Genomic DNA, 20,595 nt, shown 5'->3' with positions numbered 1-20,595 from the left:
ACCGAAGTTAATTAAGAGTAGAGGATTTTGGGAGCAAAAATAAAAACTTTATCCTACATTTTCATGGAAAGAAAGTACTTTATTACAATTTTAGCTTTATATTATTCGAATGCTTACTTTTAAATTGTCTAACTCTTCATTGCATTGTTTCAAGTTTAGAACCTCTTCATTTTTTTTACTTAACATCATACTTAAATCAGCTAATTCTGCTTGATATTTTTCATTCATGGTTTTGTGTTCATTTTGAAGTTGTGTATTTTTTTTACTTAATTTTTCAATGACATTTAAATTGTTTTTGATAGTTTCCTTTAATTGATTGATATCATCCGTGGATTGATTCGTTTGTGTTTTTAATTTCTTTTCGAAATCATTAATTATTTCGCTCATACTGACTTCACTCTGTTCTATTCTTTGTTTATATTCGTGCATTAATTTTTCTAACTTATGTAATTTGTCTGTTAGAGCTGTATTTTTACGTGTAAGTTCAGCATGTGCTTTCTGTAACGTTTCATATTTATTATCATCTTTTTTGTTTTTCTTTGATAAATGCGAATTAACTATGCGGTATTTTTCTTCTAATTGATTCAATTCGATTAATTTATCGTGGTATTGTTGATCTAATTCATTTCTTTCGGTATCAATTGCATCTATTAATTGTGTTACTTTATGCATATCGCTCAATAATGCACGAGACCATTCTTGCATTGCTGTCCATTGTGATAACTCATAAATTGTCTTTTTAATATTTACTCTATAATCATACTTGTGGTTAAATAAAAAAAGTTATTCCTATATCATTGAAGGATAGGGGTATTGAGGATTGATTTGTGAAGGATTCGATCCTTGTAATAAAATTAGTGGCCATATAAGGACAAGGTAACATTTGTACTCTTACAAATCATTTGAAGCTGAAATATAAGACTTATCGTCAAGCAGGCTGAAGTCATTAATTTAGTACTCGATAACCAAGATGTAATCTGTTTAAGTAAAACAGGGTCGTGTGCAGGAATCGGTAAATCATGTAAGGAGAGAGGGTGAGGGTAAACTTTTGTTCATCATGTTAGATCATAAATTCAATAAAAAAAGAAATTAACTCTTTCTTCGAGTTTGGAAGCGTAACTTCATTGCAAATATCGAGATGTCACTTTGATAAAATATTACGATGATTAAAAAATCGATCCTGTAAATGTGTCAGAAATCAATTAATCGCTGTATGCAGGGCCGGATTAACCCTCAACGGTGCCCTAGGCAACCATCAATTTGGGGGTCCTTTTTTTTCACGTCCGTTCCCTTCTTTTTTCGATTAAAAAATACAAACTTATATCTTTCATAAAAATGTTATTGTCACAAAGTAATAATATCAATAAAATTGCTATCTACATTTTAAACATGTCGTTTTCTATATTTGTTTTCGGCAAATTCATCAATTATATCATCAATATCAATTTTGTTGAATAAATCTGACTCAATGCAAAGTATAACTAACATCTCGAGTCGCTCTTGTCGCGTTGTAGCTCTTTCAGCAGCTTCTATTCTTTTTAATTGCGAGAAAGATCGTTCGGTAGAACAATTTGTGGTTATTAATGTTAAAAAAATCCGAAGAGCTTGTTGTTCGTCGGTCGTCGCCTTTTGAATGCGGTCAATTGAGTTTTATATATTTGAGTAAAATTTATTTTCAGTTCTGATTATATTTTTCTTTCACTCTTTAGAATTTTATGTTTGTAAGAAACTTTTAGAAGTTTTTTTCATTTTTCGGGGGCCCCCTAAAATTTGGGGCCCCAGGCAACTGCCTATTCTGCCTACTTGTTAATCCGGCCCTGGATGTATGGTATGCAGTTTGTCATCTGGAAATAATGTTCAACTAAATCTGTGTTCTTTATACGTAATTGTTTAATATCATGTTTGAAGAGCCTATGCACTCACTACCACATGGGCGAAGGAAGAACTTACACCCTAATTACGCGATCTTTGCCCTATGTAAACACTAAGGCGATATGGTGATTATTTATTGTATGTTATAATGTAATATACTCAATTACTACTTACATTTGTTTTTCCACATCTGAATCAATATTATATTTATTAACGGTTGATCTCATTTGATAAATCAATGATTTGATAATGTTACATGCCAAATCACAACTTTCACATGATTCTGGACCGTTGAGTTCTGTTTGTGTGTGTTTTAATTTGTAAGTTCTGTAAATATTATTTTGATTCAAATCTATATTTGAATTTTTATTTTTCTCTTTTCTATCCATATTAAAACGATCGAATAAGCATTTAATGCAAATGGAAGCTTTTTTTAGAAAATGTAAAGATGTAGATCAAAAAAATTTAAGAATGTTGTATAAAAAATATTTACTTAAAATGTTTATCACGAGTTACTATGGCAAACACGTTATAATAAAAGTGAACTTTTTTGAAAAACTCTTTTCATTTAAAGAACCCTGCACATTTAACGTTGGCTTAAGCTTTTGGTTAAAATTTTCCTATCATATCAATAAAGACCTAGCTTTTATATAAATATTATCAAAATTAATAAATGAGGTGGATGAGGTGGGGAAACTCGGTGGATGGGGTAATTTTGATCCAAAAAGTATAAAAATCAGATTAATTTAATGATTGGACCTATAGAAAGTTGCAATGTCAGCGAGTATCATGGGCAAAAATTTATTTTCCAAGTTAACAGTTCCCCACCGAAAAATTAAAATCCATAAAGTTGTGAACAAAAGAGAGGATTAGTGAGTCCTATAACGTGATAGTTTTTGTTTTAAACGGAGCTTTGTTTTAATTTATGCTTTTTTGTTGTAAAATTTGAAACAAATTTTATATTAGATTGTCCTATTATAAACTCGATCAGTGGGAGAACACACTATATAAAACATTTTGGTTTTAACAGTAACAAATAAAAATTTCAAACCAATATTAATATGAATAATTATTTAATAATATAAAACAATTATATAATAATAAATAACAATATTCTATATATTTTTATTGTTGTTGTTCTGATTGTTGTTTATGATGTGTATTCATGTGTGTTATTAAACAATGATTTTGTATAAAACCACGTCCACACACTGAACAAACAAAAGGACGCTCACCAGTATGGATACGATTATGCACTTTTAAATGACTGGCACGATTAAAAGTTTTACCACATGTTGTACATTCATATGGTTTTTCACCTAAAACACAATTATTTATTTGATTTTAATATTTAAAGTCTAAAGTAAGCGATGTAAATTTGACAAGCCCGTACTATGATGTCACGTCCGTATAAAAATTTGAATTTCCGTTTTAGAAATTTTTAAATGCCCTCACGGAATTTGTACTTTTATTAATTAATTTTAAGTAATTAAAAAGATATTAATTACTAAAATGATGGTTTAGTTGAAATGTCCAGTCATTAAAGTTAGGGAAGAAAAATATTTGAACCAAATTTAAATTTCATGAATATTCCCTATTCCAAGATAATGGCACTAAAAACATTTTTAATTTTATAGGTACAATGTGTGTAAGAATATTAATATTCCCATTGGTAATAATTGCTCAACGAAATGCGGCTATTATGAATAACCATATGCCAAGATTACAAGAATTACAAGTAAAAATGTCAGAAGCGAGACAGTCCGGTAATAATTTAGATGCAGCACGATATGGACAAGAAATGATGGTATTTATGAAAGAAAAAAAATTAAATCCATTAAAAAATATGCTTGTACCATTAGCACAGGTAGGATTCAATTATAATGGTACTATTCAATTTTTTTTAAATTGGTAATTAAATTTTGTTTTTTTTACTTAGGCACCCCTTTTTATATCATTTTTTATGGGCTTACGTGGAATGGCAAATGTACCTGTTGATAGTATGCGTTATGGTGGATTATTTTGGTTCACTGATTTAACTTTACCAGATCCATTTTACATATTACCAGTTATAACCAGTTTTACTATGTGGGTTACAATTGAGGTAATTTAATATTCATCTTGGTTAGCAATAAGCACCAAAAAAATAGCAGATAGACTGATAAAGGTTCTGAAATTAAATGTTAATAAAAAATATTCCAGGTTGGTACTGATGCTGCCAGATTATCCTCTCAAAATTTACAAACAATGCGTTATGTATTAAGAGCGCTACCAGTTATTATTATACCTTTTACAATAAATTTCCCTGGAGCAATATTATGTTACTGGGTATCAACAAATTTTATATCATTATTACAAGTTGGATTTTTACGTATACCATCTGTACGAAGTTATTTTAATATTGATCCATTAGTTACACATAATCCAGAAAATTTACCTGTTAAACCAAAGCCATTTGTTGAAGGAATGAAAGAATGTAAGTAAAACACTACTTGAATTTTTATTTATTTATTTTATCTGCCGTTCTTATCTTTAACTGATAATTGCATATTTTTATTATGAAACTAACCTTTTTACATTTATTCCAAATTTTTTGGATTTTTTATAAGTCAAATGACTTGTTTAATATTACGTACGATATAAGTACGATAACATTTGTGTTTTCTTTATACACAAGCATACAAATAGAATAGACACGAAAAGGTTACACATAACTGGTGTTACTCACATAAAGTAGGAGTGCCTAACACGTAGTGTTAGACACTCCCGGATATCTAGAGGACCCACCTTCTTTGTCATTTTTTCGTCTTTCTTCATTAATGTATTAACCATTAGTGTCAATTAACTAAAAGTACTTATTCTTTGGAGAGATTGTTTAACGACTCTTTTACATATTAACGTTTACGTTTAATTTTACAGCATGGCGTAATATGAAAATTGCTAAAGAATTAGAAGAACGTGAAAGATTTGACGATATGCAATTTCAACGAGCAGGACGTGGTCCAATAATTAAAACATATAAATTCGATCCCACAAAAGTGAGTGGTCCACCAGTGACACCACCAACAAAAAAATAGTTTTCAATTTTGTATATATGTTATTATTTATGACAGTACATATGTTATGTATTATTATGTATAAATAAATAATATAATAGTTTGTTTTTTATGAACTCGTATTAAGGTATCTGTGTTACTAAAGTTGCAAGTTTTCAATACATTTTTTGGCGCAATTGTGTCATTCATACTCCAAAATTAAACGAAATGAGTTAGTTTGAAAAAAGTTATTGATGAAAATTTGGTTAATTAATCATCCCTGAACAACATTCCAAAGTTTCATGAATACATTGTGTTTTACATTGGTTTGAGTAATACATTGTATCACTCCTATTCAAGCTGAGCTCAAATTCAACGCACGTTATATCTCTATTCAACCGCATGTAATTTTAACAAACGTTTGTAAAAAGAATATTTAAAATTTAAGCTAACGTGACCGTATCTTTAAAGTTTTAATACATAGATAAAAAAGTTTGTAAAATGCTAATAAAAATGGGCTAGACAATTACTTGTAGGAGAAAACAAATTAAAAAACACTAGATAATTCAAAAAATGAATAAAATTTATTTAAATTTATATATATAAATCGATTTTTGTAAGATAATAATATTTTAAACTAAGAATATATTAATTTCAATTACGATTTGGATGGTGGTATCATTTTAGAAAGTTTATCAATTGTATTTCGTAGTGTATCATTTTGTTTATTTAATGTTTGAATCTGTTTTTCATTAAAATTTAATTTTTTTTTCATATCTTCAAGGGGGTTACCAGATAATTGAACTAAAAAATAAAATTAAAATTTTTTAAAACAAGATGCTTTTAACTAGGAACCGCTAAAAGTAATAAACATATTATTATGTGGTTCTCGGTAACTTTTCTAATGAAATTTTTTTAGAAATTTCTTACTTTGAGAAGACTGATGATCACTATTATCATCCGACGTATCAAGTTCTTGAAATTTGATTTCAAGTTCTTCAATTTTTAATTTTAATTTATTCTCGTTGACAACAGCTTCTTTTAAATTGTTTTCCAAAACAATTATTTTTCGTTGTTCATCTTCTAATTTTTGCTCACAATTTTTCTAATACATTAAAAAAAATTAACAGCGTGAGGTAAAGTAGCAAATATATTATATTCCCGAGAGCCAATTTCTTGAAAAAATTTGGAAACATTTTTTTTAATAGCCCAAGAGAGAAAATTCTCATCAATTCTCCTACTTAATTAAATAAAACTAATTTTTAATAGTTCTACGTTAAAATATTTGTATTTCAATATACCCATATCTACTTTTCTATTCGAAAATAATTCTTTTATCACAGATTTATACTTTCAAATATTCTCCTTGTAAATAATTATACTTTCAAGGAACACTACTCCTATCAAATTCAACTGAAACAAAACTTCAACTATTACAAAACACGCAGTCTTCAAAAAGTTTAGCACAGGCGCTAGATAGAGTTGAGTATACAAAAATAGAAGACCACAGTTTGTCAATTGATTGTTGTTCAGAAAAGCTTAATCTTTTATTATTCCGGATGTTGTCAGAAACTCTACTGGTCCAATTTTTGTATATATCTCCCCCTTTTCATTTTCAAACTTAAACCCAATGAATATAATATTACCATTCCAACCATTATACATCACAAAACAGTTCGAAACTTTTAAACTACCATTCAAAAACGCATATAATATAAGGACATAACACTTCCGATGCCGAGCTATAAGCGCTCGTGGCTGAATTTAACGTGCCTATCTGGGCGAGGGCGAGGTCTTTTTCGTGCTATCCTCTCCAATTTTTCTTCAGTATGAATGCGTTTATGTTGAATTAAATTGGCTTTTTGATGAAATTGTTTATTACAAACATCACAAGAAAATAATTTTTCTTCAGTATGAATGCATTTATGTCTAATTAAATTACGTTTTTGATGAAATTTTTTATTACAAACATCACATGAAAATTGTCTTTCTTCATTATGGATACGTTTATGTAAAACTAAATAAGGTTTTTGATTAAATTTTTTACGACAAATATCACATGAAAATGGTTTTTTTCCGCTATGAATGCGTTTATGTTGATCTAAAGTGTTTTTTTGATTAAATGTTTTATTACAAACATCACATACAAATGGTTTTTCTCCGCTATGAATTAATTTATGCCTAACTAAATTAAATTGTTGCGTAAATGTTTTATTACAAATATTACATGATAACTTTTCTTTGTTATGGGCTCGTCGCTTGTGTTGAACTAAATTACATCGTCTATTAAATATTTTATTACAAATATCACACAAAAATGATTGATTTCTATTTTCTGTATGAATCGGTTGTGATTCTATAAAAGTTTCTTCTTCATCTATTATTTCGTCTTTAATAATTACTTCTGTATGAAATTCTTTTTGAACTGGATCAAAAACAATTGATTCTTCTTTTACAAGTATTTCTTCTTCCATTAAATCTTTGACACCGTCTTCTGGTTTTTCATTTCCAAATTCTATTGTAACTTCGTCATCGACGGCTTCATTTTTAATAATTAGTTCTGTTTGTAATTCTTTTTCAACTTTAATATTTTCATAATTAATTGTGGACAAATTATTATCATTTTCATAAATTGGTTCTTCTTTTACACGTATTTCTTCTTCCATTAAATGATTGCTTCCGTCTCCTGGTATTTCCTTTCCAAATTCCATTGTTACTTCGTCATCAACGGGTTCATTTTTAATAATTACTTCTGTTTGTAATTCTTTTTCAACTTTAATATTTTCATAATTAACTGGTTCTTCTTTTACACGTATTTCTTCTTCCATTAAATCATTGCTGTTGTCTTCAGGTATTTCATTGTTAATGAGTCCAACTTCCATTGTTAAATTATCATCTAATGTTTCATTTGTGTTAATTGTATTAACTAAATATAACTTAAAACCAAAATAATTAGCACTGTTATTAGTTATTGCTGTGTTATTTAAATTTGTATCGGTAATCGCAGGTAAAACTTCATTATCAGAAGACTGGTGTTCTTGTGCGATCTTCTTTTTTCGCAGCCTATACGCCTTACAACGTTCCGCGTTTGTTTGTGCTAAACATTTAGTTTTTGGAGTTAAATTTCTTTTACGATAGTAATAAGCTCTACAAATCTCTGCATTAGTTTTAGGCATCTCGAAAACTGAAACACTTCATCCAATTCACAGAAAAACGGAGATGGATATTCACAAATTTTGAAACTTCATTGGTGACATGTATTGAATTGTTTATATCTTTGAATATGTACTAACTGGGATTTGGCAACAGAGACCACCTCTCGAAGATGATTGAAAATAATAATAATGACGAGTTTTGATTATTAATGCGCATGTCTTAATATACAATATGATATCCTGGCGCGTATTTAAAACATATAATTGCCATTTAATAAATATTATTTAATAATTAAACTTTACTAACCTGTGATACATGTCTAGTTTAAAATATTCCTTGCAAATAAAACAATATCTAACCATTTTTTAAAACTTTTACACATATAATTAAACAAACAGTAACTATTGATGCAGCTGACTTCCGTCAATAAGATCATGCGCATAAAATAACTCGCTCTGTTTTTGTGTTTGTCTGTCAGCTATTTGAATATTGTGTCTTTGCTAAAAGCTTCAGAATCCAACCAACTCTTCTATCGTCAAAAAACTCGTAAATAAAACAATACAGAGCTATCAAAAATAAAATAAGAAACGTTCACGATAACAAAAGTGTAATAGATTAAAAAAAATGAACGTAAGGACCAAAAATCCGCTGACCCGTGCTAATTCGACCCTCTTAAAGACATGGTCAACCTGTGGATCACAGGAGAGACCAGTAAATTCTCAATCCTTGACCGTGGACAGTGTAACTGTGTATCCACGGATATAAATGTGTGAAATTACACTCAAAAATATATTTGAGAACATTTTGTCTAAATTTTACATTGGCATAAAAATGGCGAACGATCTGACTCACATGTATATAGCCCTAATTTACATACGAAAAGTAATAACAAACTTATATAATAAATTTTTGAATTTTTCTTCAAACTTTTTTTTATATAATATTTATAAAAACTCCTACACTCCTTTGAAGTATTTAATTTTCTTTTAATTCTTCTTCAATTTACATTCTAAAAATAGTGTTTTTAAATAGTGTTATTTTTAACGTGGTATTGGAGAAATTTCGTAATCCTGAATTCCTGATTGGTTACTGATTAGGTATGCATGGCCCATAATATTAACATTTGGCCAAAATAATTTAGCACCTTAACAAAAAATCCAACATATCCATGGAAACTGATAAAAATTGAAATTGACAGGTGTAGTGTTCTTTAAAAATAAAATTATTTCAAACTAATTCAAATAACCATGGCGATGGCAAGCATAACCTCAAGTTTTTTAAATTTACAAAAAAATATTCTAGAAATAAGTGTTCAAACATGTATCACCCAACAAATAAGAGGTAAAAAGAGGTTAAATATTCCAAAACTACGTTATCCTACATGGTTTGTACGCAAAGAACGTGTGTTACATGATGAAAAAATATCGCAAGAAAATAGTGAATTTATTAAAGATGTCATCTCAGAGAAGTTTGGACCACCAGCAATAATCGGCGGTATACAAACATATAATACACCTCTTAAAACAGAGCCTTTAAAATCAGTTGAATGGACACCTGGCTTAAGGCGTACTGGAACTATTGCAAAGAAAATTGGCATTTATCCAATGTGGTTGAAAGATGGAACTAAAATATCAACTACTTTATTACAAATTGTAGATAATCACGTTGTAAAGTATATTCCCCCGGATGAATATCACCAAACACGAGAGCGTGTAATTAAAATTCGAGGAACTCCAAAAGGATGTGTTCTTGTAGGTGCAGAAAGTGATGATCCATCCTTATATACACGAGAATACTGTGGTTTATTTGAGAAATCTGGATTACCCCCAAAAAAATTCTTGGCTCGTTTTTTTATATCACCATCGGCTGCTTTAAGTCCCGGCACACCGTTAACAGCTTTACATTACAGAGTCGGTGATTATATCGACGTTCGAGGCAAAACTGTGGATCGAGGTTTCCAAGGAGTGATTAAACGTTGGGGATTTAAAGGAGGACGTGCTTCGCATGGTACGACAAAAACTCATCGACGTCCCGGAAATATTGGCGGTGGTGGTGAAAAAGGTCGTGTTTGGCCTGGTACCAAAATGCCTGGTCACATGGGTAACACATGGCGTATGTTGAAAGGTTTAAAAATTTGGAGAATTAATACAAAATATAATGTACTTTGGGTTAGTGGTCAAAATGTACCTGGTTCAACAAATTCATATGTTTATATTTATGATACTATTTTGCCTTCGAAACCAGTAACAAATCCACCATTTCCCACGCACGTTGATAAACCGGATGAAGTTTTACCTGAAAATATTTACGATGAAGAAGTTCATAGATTTAGTGATCCAACTATTACGTTTCAACCAGAATGAAATGTTTAATAAAGTCGTAATTTTTTATCTATAATTTGTTTTAAAATTATAAAACTTTATTGTTATTTAAAATAATAAATATTTAAAATTATAAATCGAATATAATTATTTTGGAGTAGAATGAGTATATTTTAATTAAAAAAGTAAAAGACGCTTCTAAAACGTAGAACTATTAAAAGTAGTTTTATCTTAGCAGGAAAATTGTAAAGCCTTCAAGAAAATAATATGTCGGCTTATTACATTATATCCAGAAGTGAATTAATTATGCATAAGACAAAGCAGGCTCGTGCCTAGAGGCGCGGGGTCATATTCAGTAAGCATTAGCTAGTGATTACTCTTATTATGAGTGTTACTCTTTGCTAATTTGGTGGCCACCAAATTAGCATGATTAGCATGAGATATATGTGCCCCCAAAGCTTAACCATTTGATACAAAAAAAACTAAACAATCGATTTATAACAATACTCAATATATAATATTAACGAAAATTATTTCGAACCGAAGTTAATTAAGAGTAGAGGATTTTGGGAGCAAAAATAAAAACTTTATCCTACATTTTCATGGAAAGAAAGTACTTTATTACAATTTTAGCTTTATATTATTCGAATGCTTACTTTTAAATTGTCTAACTCTTCATTGCATTGTTTCAAGTTTAGAACCTCTTCATTTTTTTTACTTAACATCATACTTAAATCAGCTAATTCTGCTTGATATTTTTCATTCATGGTTTTGTGTTCATTTTGAAGTTGTGTATTTTTTTTACTTAATTTTTCAATGACATTTAAATTGTTTTTGATAGTTTCCTTTAATTGATTGATATCATCCGTGGATTGATTCGTTTGTGTTTTTAATTTCTTTTCGAAATCATTAATTATTTCGCTCATACTGACTTCACTCTGTTCTATTCTTTGTTTATATTCGTGCATTAATTTTTCTAACTTATGTAATTTGTCTGTTAGAGCTGTATTTTTACGTGTAAGTTCAGCATGTGCTTTCTGTAACGTTTCATATTTATTATCATCTTTTTTGTTTTTCTTTGATAAATGCGAATTAACTATGCGGTATTTTTCTTCTAATTGATTCAATTCGATTAATTTATCGTGGTATTGTTGATCTAATTCATTTCTTTCGGTATCAATTGCATCTATTAATTGTGTTACTTTATGCATATCGCTCAATAATGCACGAGACCATTCTTGCATTGCTGTCCATTGTGATAACTCATAAATTGTCTTTTTAATATTTACTCTATAATCATACTTGTGGTTAAATAAAAAAAGTTATTCCTATATCATTGAAGGATAGGGGTATTGAGGATTGATTTGTGAAGGATTCGATCCTTGTAATAAAATTAGTGGCCATATAAGGACAAGGTAACATTTGTACTCTTACAAATCATTTGAAGCTGAAATATAAGACTTATCGTCAAGCAGGCTGAAGTCATTAATTTAGTACTCGATAACCAAGATGTAATCTGTTTAAGTAAAACAGGGTCGTGTGCAGGAATCGGTAAATCATGTAAGGAGAGAGGGTGAGGGTAAACTTTTGTTCATCATGTTAGATCATAAATTCAATAAAAAAAGAAATTAACTCTTTCTTCGAGTTTGGAAGCGTAACTTCATTGCAAATATCGAGATGTCACTTTGATAAAATATTACGATGATTAAAAAATCGATCCTGTAAATGTGTCAGAAATCAATTAATCGCTGTATGCAGGGCCGGATTAACCCTCAACGGTGCCCTAGGCAACCATCAATTTGGGGGTCCTTTTTTTTCACGTCCGTTCCCTTCTTTTTTCGATTAAAAAATACAAACTTATATCTTTCATAAAAATGTTATTGTCACAAAGTAATAATATCAATAAAATTGCTATCTACATTTTAAACATGTCGTTTTCTATATTTGTTTTCGGCAAATTCATCAATTATATCATCAATATCAATTTTGTTGAATAAATCTGACTCAATGCAAAGTATAACTAACATCTCGAGTCGCTCTTGTCGCGTTGTAGCTCTTTCAGCAGCTTCTATTCTTTTTAATTGCGAGAAAGATCGTTCGGTAGAACAATTTGTGGTTATTAATGTTAAAAAAATCCGAAGAGCTTGTTGTTCGTCGGTCGTCGCCTTTTGAATGCGGTCAATTGAGTTTTATATATTTGAGTAAAATTTATTTTCAGTTCTGATTATATTTTTCTTTCACTCTTTAGAATTTTATGTTTGTAAGAAACTTTTAGAAGTTTTTTTCATTTTTCGGGGGCCCCCTAAAATTTGGGGCCCCAGGCAACTGCCTATTCTGCCTACTTGTTAATCCGGCCCTGGATGTATGGTATGCAGTTTGTCATCTGGAAATAATGTTCAACTAAATCTGTGTTCTTTATACGTAATTGTTTAATATCATGTTTGAAGAGCCTATGCACTCACTACCACATGGGCGAAGGAAGAACTTACACCCTAATTACGCGATCTTTGCCCTATGTAAACACTAAGGCGATATGGTGATTATTTATTGTATGTTATAATGTAATATACTCAATTACTACTTACATTTGTTTTTCCACATCTGAATCAATATTATATTTATTAACGGTTGATCTCATTTGATAAATCAATGATTTGATAATGTTACATGCCAAATCACAACTTTCACATGATTCTGGACCGTTGAGTTCTGTTTGTGTGTGTTTTAATTTGTAAGTTCTGTAAATATTATTTTGATTCAAATCTATATTTGAATTTTTATTTTTCTCTTTTCTATCCATATTAAAACGATCGAATAAGCATTTAATGCAAATGGAAGCTTTTTTTAGAAAATGTAAAGATGTAGATCAAAAAAATTTAAGAATGTTGTATAAAAAATATTTACTTAAAATGTTTATCACGAGTTACTATGGCAAACACGTTATAATAAAAGTGAACTTTTTTGAAAAACTCTTTTCATTTAAAGAACCCTGCACATTTAACGTTGGCTTAAGCTTTTGGTTAAAATTTTCCTATCATATCAATAAAGACCTAGCTTTTATATAAATATTATCAAAATTAATAAATGAGGTGGATGAGGTGGGGAAACTCGGTGGATGGGGTAATTTTGATCCAAAAAGTATAAAAATCAGATTAATTTAATGATTGGACCTATAGAAAGTTGCAATGTCAGCGAGTATCATGGGCAAAAATTTATTTTCCAAGTTAACAGTTCCCCACCGAAAAATTAAAATCCATAAAGTTGTGAACAAAAGAGAGGATTAGTGAGTCCTATAACGTGATAGTTTTTGTTTTAAACGGAGCTTTGTTTTAATTTATGCTTTTTTGTTGTAAAATTTGAAACAAATTTTATATTAGATTGTCCTATTATAAACTCGATCAGTGGGAGAACACACTATATAAAACATTTTGGTTTTAACAGTAACAAATAAAAATTTCAAACCAATATTAATATGAATAATTATTTAATAATATAAAACAATTATATAATAATAAATAACAATATTCTATATATTTTTATTGTTGTTGTTCTGATTGTTGTTTATGATGTGTATTCATGTGTGTTATTAAACAATGATTTTGTATAAAACCACGTCCACACACTGAACAAACAAAAGGACGCTCACCAGTATGGATACGATTATGCACTTTTAAATGACTGGCACGATTAAAAGTTTTACCACATGTTGTACATTCATATGGTTTTTCACCTAAAACACAATTATTTATTTGATTTTAATATTTAAAGTCTAAAGTAAGCGATGTAAATTTGACAAGCCCGTACTATGATGTCACGTCCGTATAAAAATTTGAATTTCCGTTTTAGAAATTTTTAAATGCCCTCACTGAATTTGTACTTTTATTAATTAATTTTAAATAATTAAAAAGATAGTACAAGATCCGAATTAAGGTCGACCTTCACCTATCTGCTTACCGAATGAAAGTTATTTTTTATGAAATGTAAAATATTTACAAATATCCCTGTTGTGGGTTGCCTTAAAAAATATGGTCCAGACAACTTTTAATAAAAATATCAAAACTGGGAAAGCTTGTAAACATTATTTTTTGACTGATTTTGTGGACAATCATATAGCACCGTATTTGCAATAAAATTATCTTTATTTAGATATGCGAGTCAATGAATTAACAGATGAACGTAATTACTATTCACAACCTGTATAAATGCGATTATAGTGAACGAAAAAAGGCAGACAACATAGCTGCTGCATATTCTTTATGGCTTTTACTTTCGAGTAGATCAAAATTCGTAAGATTTGCAAGTCAGTGAAAAATTTCTAAAAATTTTACTCTTGATATTTTCACTAAAAGTAGTCTGGACCACATTTTTTTAGGCAACCCATTGCAGGGACATTTGTTAACATTTTATATTTCATAAAAAATAACTTTCATCCGGTAAACAGATGGGTGAAGGTCGATCCTAATTGGGATCTTAGACTAAGATATTAATTACTAAAATAATGGTTTAGTTGAAATGTCCAGTCATTAAAGTTACGAAAGAAAAATATTTGAACCAAATTTAAATTTTATGAATATTCCCTATTCTTAGATAATAACTTAATATTTTAATTACCTGTATGTATTTTTAAATGGCATGTTAAACGTTTACGAAATATAAATTCTTTGCCACAAAAATTACATTTGAAATGTGGCACATCTGTATGTATACGCATATGTTGTGTTAAATCAATTTTACGTTTCCATTTAGTATTACATATTGTACACTCAAATTTCCTTTCATCGGTATGCACAGCTTGATGAAATCGTAACGCTGCATGTTGTCCAAATGATGTCGAACATATTGAACATTTATACGGCTTTTCGCCTTAAAAAAAATTAAAATATAACGTGGTAAGTACGATTGTATATTAAACGCATTGTATTAAAAGGTATGACTTATCATACATAAAATTGTATAGTAGATCGTGGTACAGAGACGGATTAACCATTAGGCGGATTATATATATAATAATAAACTTTATTGATATGCCAATTGGCTAATCAAAGTAATACATAGTTAACATTATATAACTTATACACAAAAAATCAGAATAAAACTGAAAGATAACATATTACAAAAAGAAACATCATGAAAAATATAAATAATAGAAATTTTAAACAAAATGTCCAATCAGAAATAAATGAATAAAATAAAATAAAATATGGTCACAAGTACAACAAGGCAAACTGAAATTCAAAGATATTGTGAGCGCTTGTCCAAGATGAAACGCAAATATTTATACACTGCTTTAAGATCTACAATATTCTTAGCGTCCAAAATCAATTTCGTATTATTCAATCCGCGACTGTAAAGATCGTCTCTTTCACTCCCTACTGTCCCATAGCACTCCTCTATAAGATGTTCAATTGTTTCAGGCGGATTAAGTGTTCCTAGGAACCCAGGACATGAAAGATCCAAGCAGAAAAAGAAAAATTTTTATGAAAAGGTGTCAAGTTTAAACAGTAGTATAAAAGAAATTAACAAAATTGTCAACGAATTATTTTGGCCTGGCTCTCCCATTATTATTAAGTCACAAACATGACAATCTGCGCTAATGGAACATTTGTAAATTATAAAAGGTGCCGTGACGCGATGAACAAAGATTAAGAGCATATTCTTTGAACACTTTTTAAGTCGAAAGTGCTTTTTAAACTACTGTTCAAAAACCAATAGTTTAGGGGTATAAATATTGAATTGTAGATAAACCAGTTATTTTAATTTTAATCGTTGTGTTAAAACTTCTTACCAGTATGTATACGTTGATGTGTTGTTAAATTCGATTTTAATAAAAATGTTTTACCACATATCGTACATAAATGTTTTGGTTTAGCTTCATGATTCTTAATATGTTTCAATAAATATTCATGTATATAAAATTCTTTATCACATTTATTACATTTATATGCTTGTGCGTTTTGATGTTCATTATTGATATGATCATTTAATTCCATTTCAGTATTATACGTTTGTATACAATATTTACAATGATAACCACTTTTAATACCATGTACACGTCGATGTCCCAATAAACTCTTTTCTGAATGATAAGACATTGTACATAAATCACATTTATATGATTTTGTTAAATGTATACCCTTTAAATGTTTACGTAATGCGTTATTATTGTATACTTGTTTATTGCATATATGGCATACAACTGGATTATATCCTAAAAAATTACATTTATAAGAGATATAATACAAGGACAGTAAAACAAGACAAAATGGGGAGAGGGGGAGAGAGCAAGCAAATAAAAGTACAGGATCTTTTGCTCACCAGACCAAGGCCTCTGAAAAATAATAGTTCGTTCGGTCCGGAGAGATTCCAAAGTAGAGGCAAATAAGTCGACAAGAGGGAACCTCTGTGGTAAGGAGCCCTGATAAAAAGGTTCTTCCAATCCAAATTTATAAGAAACGCAGTCTATATTCTGCTAAAAATAACACTCTTCTATGAAGTCTTCCGAAAATATAAGATAAATACATAGCTTCCAGTTTTTGTGTCAAGAAAGTGAAATTATTGACCAAAAATTGCACGGTTTTCGGAATATGTTACAGAATCCGTTACTCTGATATCAGATTCGTAATCAGCTACTAAAATACCTCTTAGATAACACTTTGGACGATAAATACTTAGTTTTCCGTATTTGTGCGTAAAAATTGAAATTAGAGGTCAAAATGGCACGTTTTTTGGAATACGAGGCAGAATTTGTATAATCTGACATTGGATTCGTATTCAGCGACTAAAAATACCTACTAGATGACAGTTTTAAAATTGAGTCTCATTAAAATTGGTGCTGTTTTCCCACTTTCGACATTTTTTTTCAAGCTTATTAATTTTATTTTAGTTGTTATCATTACCATGTGTCTTATTAAAAATGAGTTTGTAGATTAATAAACTTTTTTGTCGCTCCTTTTTACAATTTTAAGCTGAACACAGTTTATTTTTTCAGCTAGGAAGAATCCTAATTTAACGCTCAAAGCCAGCGTCAAGCGTCATCATGAAGTTACATTTTAAGTGATTTAGATAACAAACAGGGGCGTAGCTACCGCCGTATCAATGATACGGGACCCCGGGCTACAGAGGACTCTAACGGGTGTAATATTTCATTTGAATTGCTTGGCTAGTTCAATTTCTAGTGATAATTTATAATCAATAAATATTTATTTTAATTTAATGCAAGCATTTGTTTCCTTTTTAAAAAATCATTTTCCTTCATTTAGGCCTCCAACTAATTTTGATACAGAGCCCCTCCAAGGTAAATTACGCCACTGATAACAAAATACCTTAAAAATAAAATATACTGTACCTTTACGCATTTTTTCATTATGTACATCACACATATGCCTTTGATATTCAACTAATGTTTGATAATACTTCTGATCATTACACAACGAACATGTTCGTGGTTCTTGTTTATTATTTAATATTTTAGTTGTTGATTTATTATTAATAATTGTAGTATTATTATCATCATTATTATCATGTACATCTATTATATGTCGATTCATATTACCTCTAGTTACAAAAAACTTATCACATAAATGACATTGAAATCGTCTAATATTCATATGAAAATAAATATGATTGATCATATTCGTTATATTTGGTTTTTCAATACCACATATCTTACATTTATAACGTTTCATATTATTTATATTGATTTTTTCAATATTTTCTTCAGCTAATGCACGATTTTCATCATCATTTTCTACTTTAATATCATTTATTATTAATTCATCATTAGTTTCGTTTTTGATTTCATCATTATCATCACATAAAATTGATAATGATGATATTTCAATTTTAATATCATTATCATCTAATTTATCACTTTTAATATTATTATCACTTTCTAATTTACTACTTTGATTTTGATGATGATGTGCTAATTCATGTCGTCTCATGCTATATTTTTTTGTAAATATTTGATTACAAAAAGAACATTTAAAATTGAATTCATTATCATGTATTCGACTGACATGTGCTTTTAATAATCGCCTTTTCGATTTAATAATACCACAAATTGTACATTTATACGAACCATTTAAAGTTTTTGTAAACCATTTGGTTTCTGATGTTTTATTATCATTTTCGCTTTTTATTTTTGTTAGATTTCGCGTTTTAATACGTTTACTACATCGTTTTTTAGTATTACTTGCCATTGATGATGTGTTTTCATAATCACTATCATTGTTATCATGAACATTTTCGGTATCAAAATCTAGATCATCATCAATATTATCTTCTAATTTAATTGATAAATCATATTTATTATCAGTTTTATCATTATAATAATAGTTGTCATTTTCTAAATTTTGTTTTGTTGATGTTAATGATAACAATTGATTAAGAATTGTTTGTTCAGTTTTTAAACAATTTATTTTAAATTCATAACTTGTATTTATTTGATCAACGCATTTTTGACATATTAATTTTGGTAATTGATCGTTATCGGATATCTAAAAATGATTAAGTTATCCAACTATAGTAAACATAATGATTTCAGAAAAATTCTGGATTAACGGGATTTTAGCAAAACGATTCCTTCCTATGAAACTATAAAATATAACTATCAATTCACGTGCCGCTAAAAGTTTTACACGAAGAAAAAGGTCACCAAAAAAAAGTTTTCTGGTGTAAAACTCAGTGGTTTTTGAAAGTAAAGAACTACATAATACATTCGCGGACATTCACCACGGGTATTAATCTGTGGCAATGTTTTTCCGGTTCCCTTTTCTGATTCTTCTTTGACGAGTATTGTTTTTACCCTCTAAATATCGAACTTTGTGGAATTGAAATCCTGGCAGCTATATTGTTTTCGTTACGACGCCGTGTATGTCCCATCGACTTTGTTCGATAAAATTGCAGTTTTGTGAAAATTAACCAGACAAAAAGAACATTTGAAAAAATCGAGCGAATATTTCTTGGAAGTCTTGCACCGTGCAACGGAAGATATGTACTATTAGAACAACTGTAGGATAACACCATAAACTAGAAACCACCTTCAAGGGCACAAAATGCCCTTGAAGGTGGTTTACAAGCCCTTAAAAAACTAAAACATGCCAAAGCGCTAGGAATTGATAATACTGCCTCTAAAGCTTCTGAAGATACTTAATTGACTCTGCTATTAAAGATATGAGTTAAGCAGAGGCTTCCATATGATTGGAAACAAGGTCTGTTATTCAAGCGTATACCCTTCTGGGCCATCCAAAAAAAGATTTTGCCACGTGTACATCTAAGCCGTATTAAACAGGAAGTCAACCAGACACTGAGAAAAGAACAAGCCGACTTTATAGAAGGAATGTCATGTCATTAAAAAAACACTTTGCGGATCGTCGGCTAGTCACCGAATTACAATCGCCATTTCCGTACGGGGATTTTGAAAAGGCGTTAGACAGTGTTATGCTAAGAAAATTTTGGAAAACTTTGAAACTATTAGAAATTTTAGATAAACTTAAATCCATAGCTGCCTAATCTAATGTCAAACACGGTGGCTTATTTTCTCCAATTTTTTTGCTCATAGTGTTAGACAAGATCAAGAGAAAGGCAATTTAACGGATTGCTCAGAAAATCTTTACTTGCTCAATGATCTGTATACTCTATGTCATTAAAAAGGCATGAGTTAAAGACTTAGAAGTTTTAATTGGTGCGATTTTATTGAAATACTTGTGGTCTGTTCTTTCTATGACGTATCTACATACATACATACGACGGGGAATAGTCCGTATCTACATACATACAACTTTTATGACTTACTTGTATAGAAGTGCACTCGAATAGCATATCTGATAATTTAATATTTTTATTTGTATCATAATAATTAATCAAATTCATCATTGCTAGATTATTATTTTCCGTGCTATTGTACAAACATGTTCTACACACATTTTCAAATTGATCATTTCCATTTTTCATATCTTTTGTATCATTTTCGCTAGACATTATTACAGCACTTGACACTACATAACAACAGTGTTGCCAAGTCGTGTCTCCTTAAAAACGGTAGCGCCACCAAAATAATACGGTAAGTTAAGGAAGACATACGGTAAATTCAAAAAGTAAAAATTCCAATTTAAATAGTTTTTAATGAATTCTTTTATTCTTTTAACTTAACATTATTTGTTAAACCGTTTTATAGATATTTTATATTCATCAATTCAAATTTTCTGGAT

General features: G+C 29.5%; 5 protein-coding genes across 5 annotated transcripts; 2 read left to right on the top strand and 3 right to left on the bottom strand.

Moving 5' to 3' along the window:
• Positions 1 to 48: 48 nt before the first annotated feature.
• Positions 49 to 2,160, bottom strand: LOC123295943. The gene is made up of 3 exons (XM_044877405.1): positions 2,047 to 2,160; positions 390 to 751; positions 49 to 53 (listed from the first exon to the last, which is right to left on the bottom strand). Exons 1-3 carry the CDS (start codon positions 2,097 to 2,099, stop codon positions 49 to 51), a joined length of 420 nt encoding a protein of 139 aa, XP_044733340.1. The 5' UTR covers positions 2,100 to 2,160.
• A 1,345-nt stretch (positions 2,161 to 3,505) lies between these two features.
• On the top strand, positions 3,506 to 4,981 carry LOC123295595 (mitochondrial inner membrane protein OXA1L-like). The gene is made up of 4 exons (XM_044877002.1): positions 3,506 to 3,739; positions 3,812 to 3,976; positions 4,075 to 4,348; positions 4,792 to 4,981. The coding sequence occupies exons 1-4, from the start codon at positions 3,515 to 3,517 to the stop codon at positions 4,947 to 4,949; spliced, it is 822 nt and encodes a 273-aa protein (XP_044732937.1). The 5' UTR covers positions 3,506 to 3,514; the 3' UTR covers positions 4,950 to 4,981.
• Positions 4,982 to 9,002: 4,021 nt separating this feature from the next.
• LOC123295223 (39S ribosomal protein L3, mitochondrial-like) lies at positions 9,003 to 10,438 on the top strand. The gene has a single exon (XM_044876483.1). The coding sequence runs from the start codon at positions 9,311 to 9,313 to the stop codon at positions 10,424 to 10,426; it is 1,116 nt and encodes a 371-aa protein (XP_044732418.1). The 5' UTR covers positions 9,003 to 9,310; the 3' UTR covers positions 10,427 to 10,438.
• Positions 10,439 to 10,971: 533 nt separating this feature from the next.
• LOC123295942 lies at positions 10,972 to 13,083 on the bottom strand. Its single transcript, XM_044877404.1, has 3 exons — positions 12,970 to 13,083; positions 11,313 to 11,674; positions 10,972 to 10,976 (listed from the first exon to the last, which is right to left on the bottom strand). The coding sequence occupies exons 1-3, from the start codon at positions 13,020 to 13,022 to the stop codon at positions 10,972 to 10,974; spliced, it is 420 nt and encodes a 139-aa protein (XP_044733339.1). The 5' UTR covers positions 13,023 to 13,083.
• Positions 13,084 to 13,920: 837 nt separating this feature from the next.
• On the bottom strand, positions 13,921 to 20,365 carry LOC123295941 (zinc finger protein OZF-like). The gene is made up of 7 exons (XM_044877403.1): positions 20,180 to 20,365; positions 18,819 to 18,882; positions 18,465 to 18,668; positions 17,730 to 18,131; positions 16,170 to 16,592; positions 14,996 to 15,247; positions 13,921 to 14,114 (listed from the first exon to the last, which is right to left on the bottom strand). Exons 1-7 carry the CDS (start codon positions 20,363 to 20,365, stop codon positions 13,921 to 13,923), a joined length of 1,725 nt encoding a protein of 574 aa, XP_044733338.1.
• Between the last annotated feature and the right edge of the window lie 230 nt (positions 20,366 to 20,595).

Source organism: Chrysoperla carnea, chromosome 3, assembly GCF_905475395.1.
Source record: "Chrysoperla carnea chromosome 3, inChrCarn1.1, whole genome shotgun sequence".
In the NCBI taxonomy this organism is placed as follows: domain Eukaryota; kingdom Metazoa; phylum Arthropoda; class Insecta; order Neuroptera; family Chrysopidae; genus Chrysoperla; species Chrysoperla carnea.
Note: the sequence above shows the minus strand (reverse complement) of the source record. Positions and strands in the feature narration are given on the sequence as shown.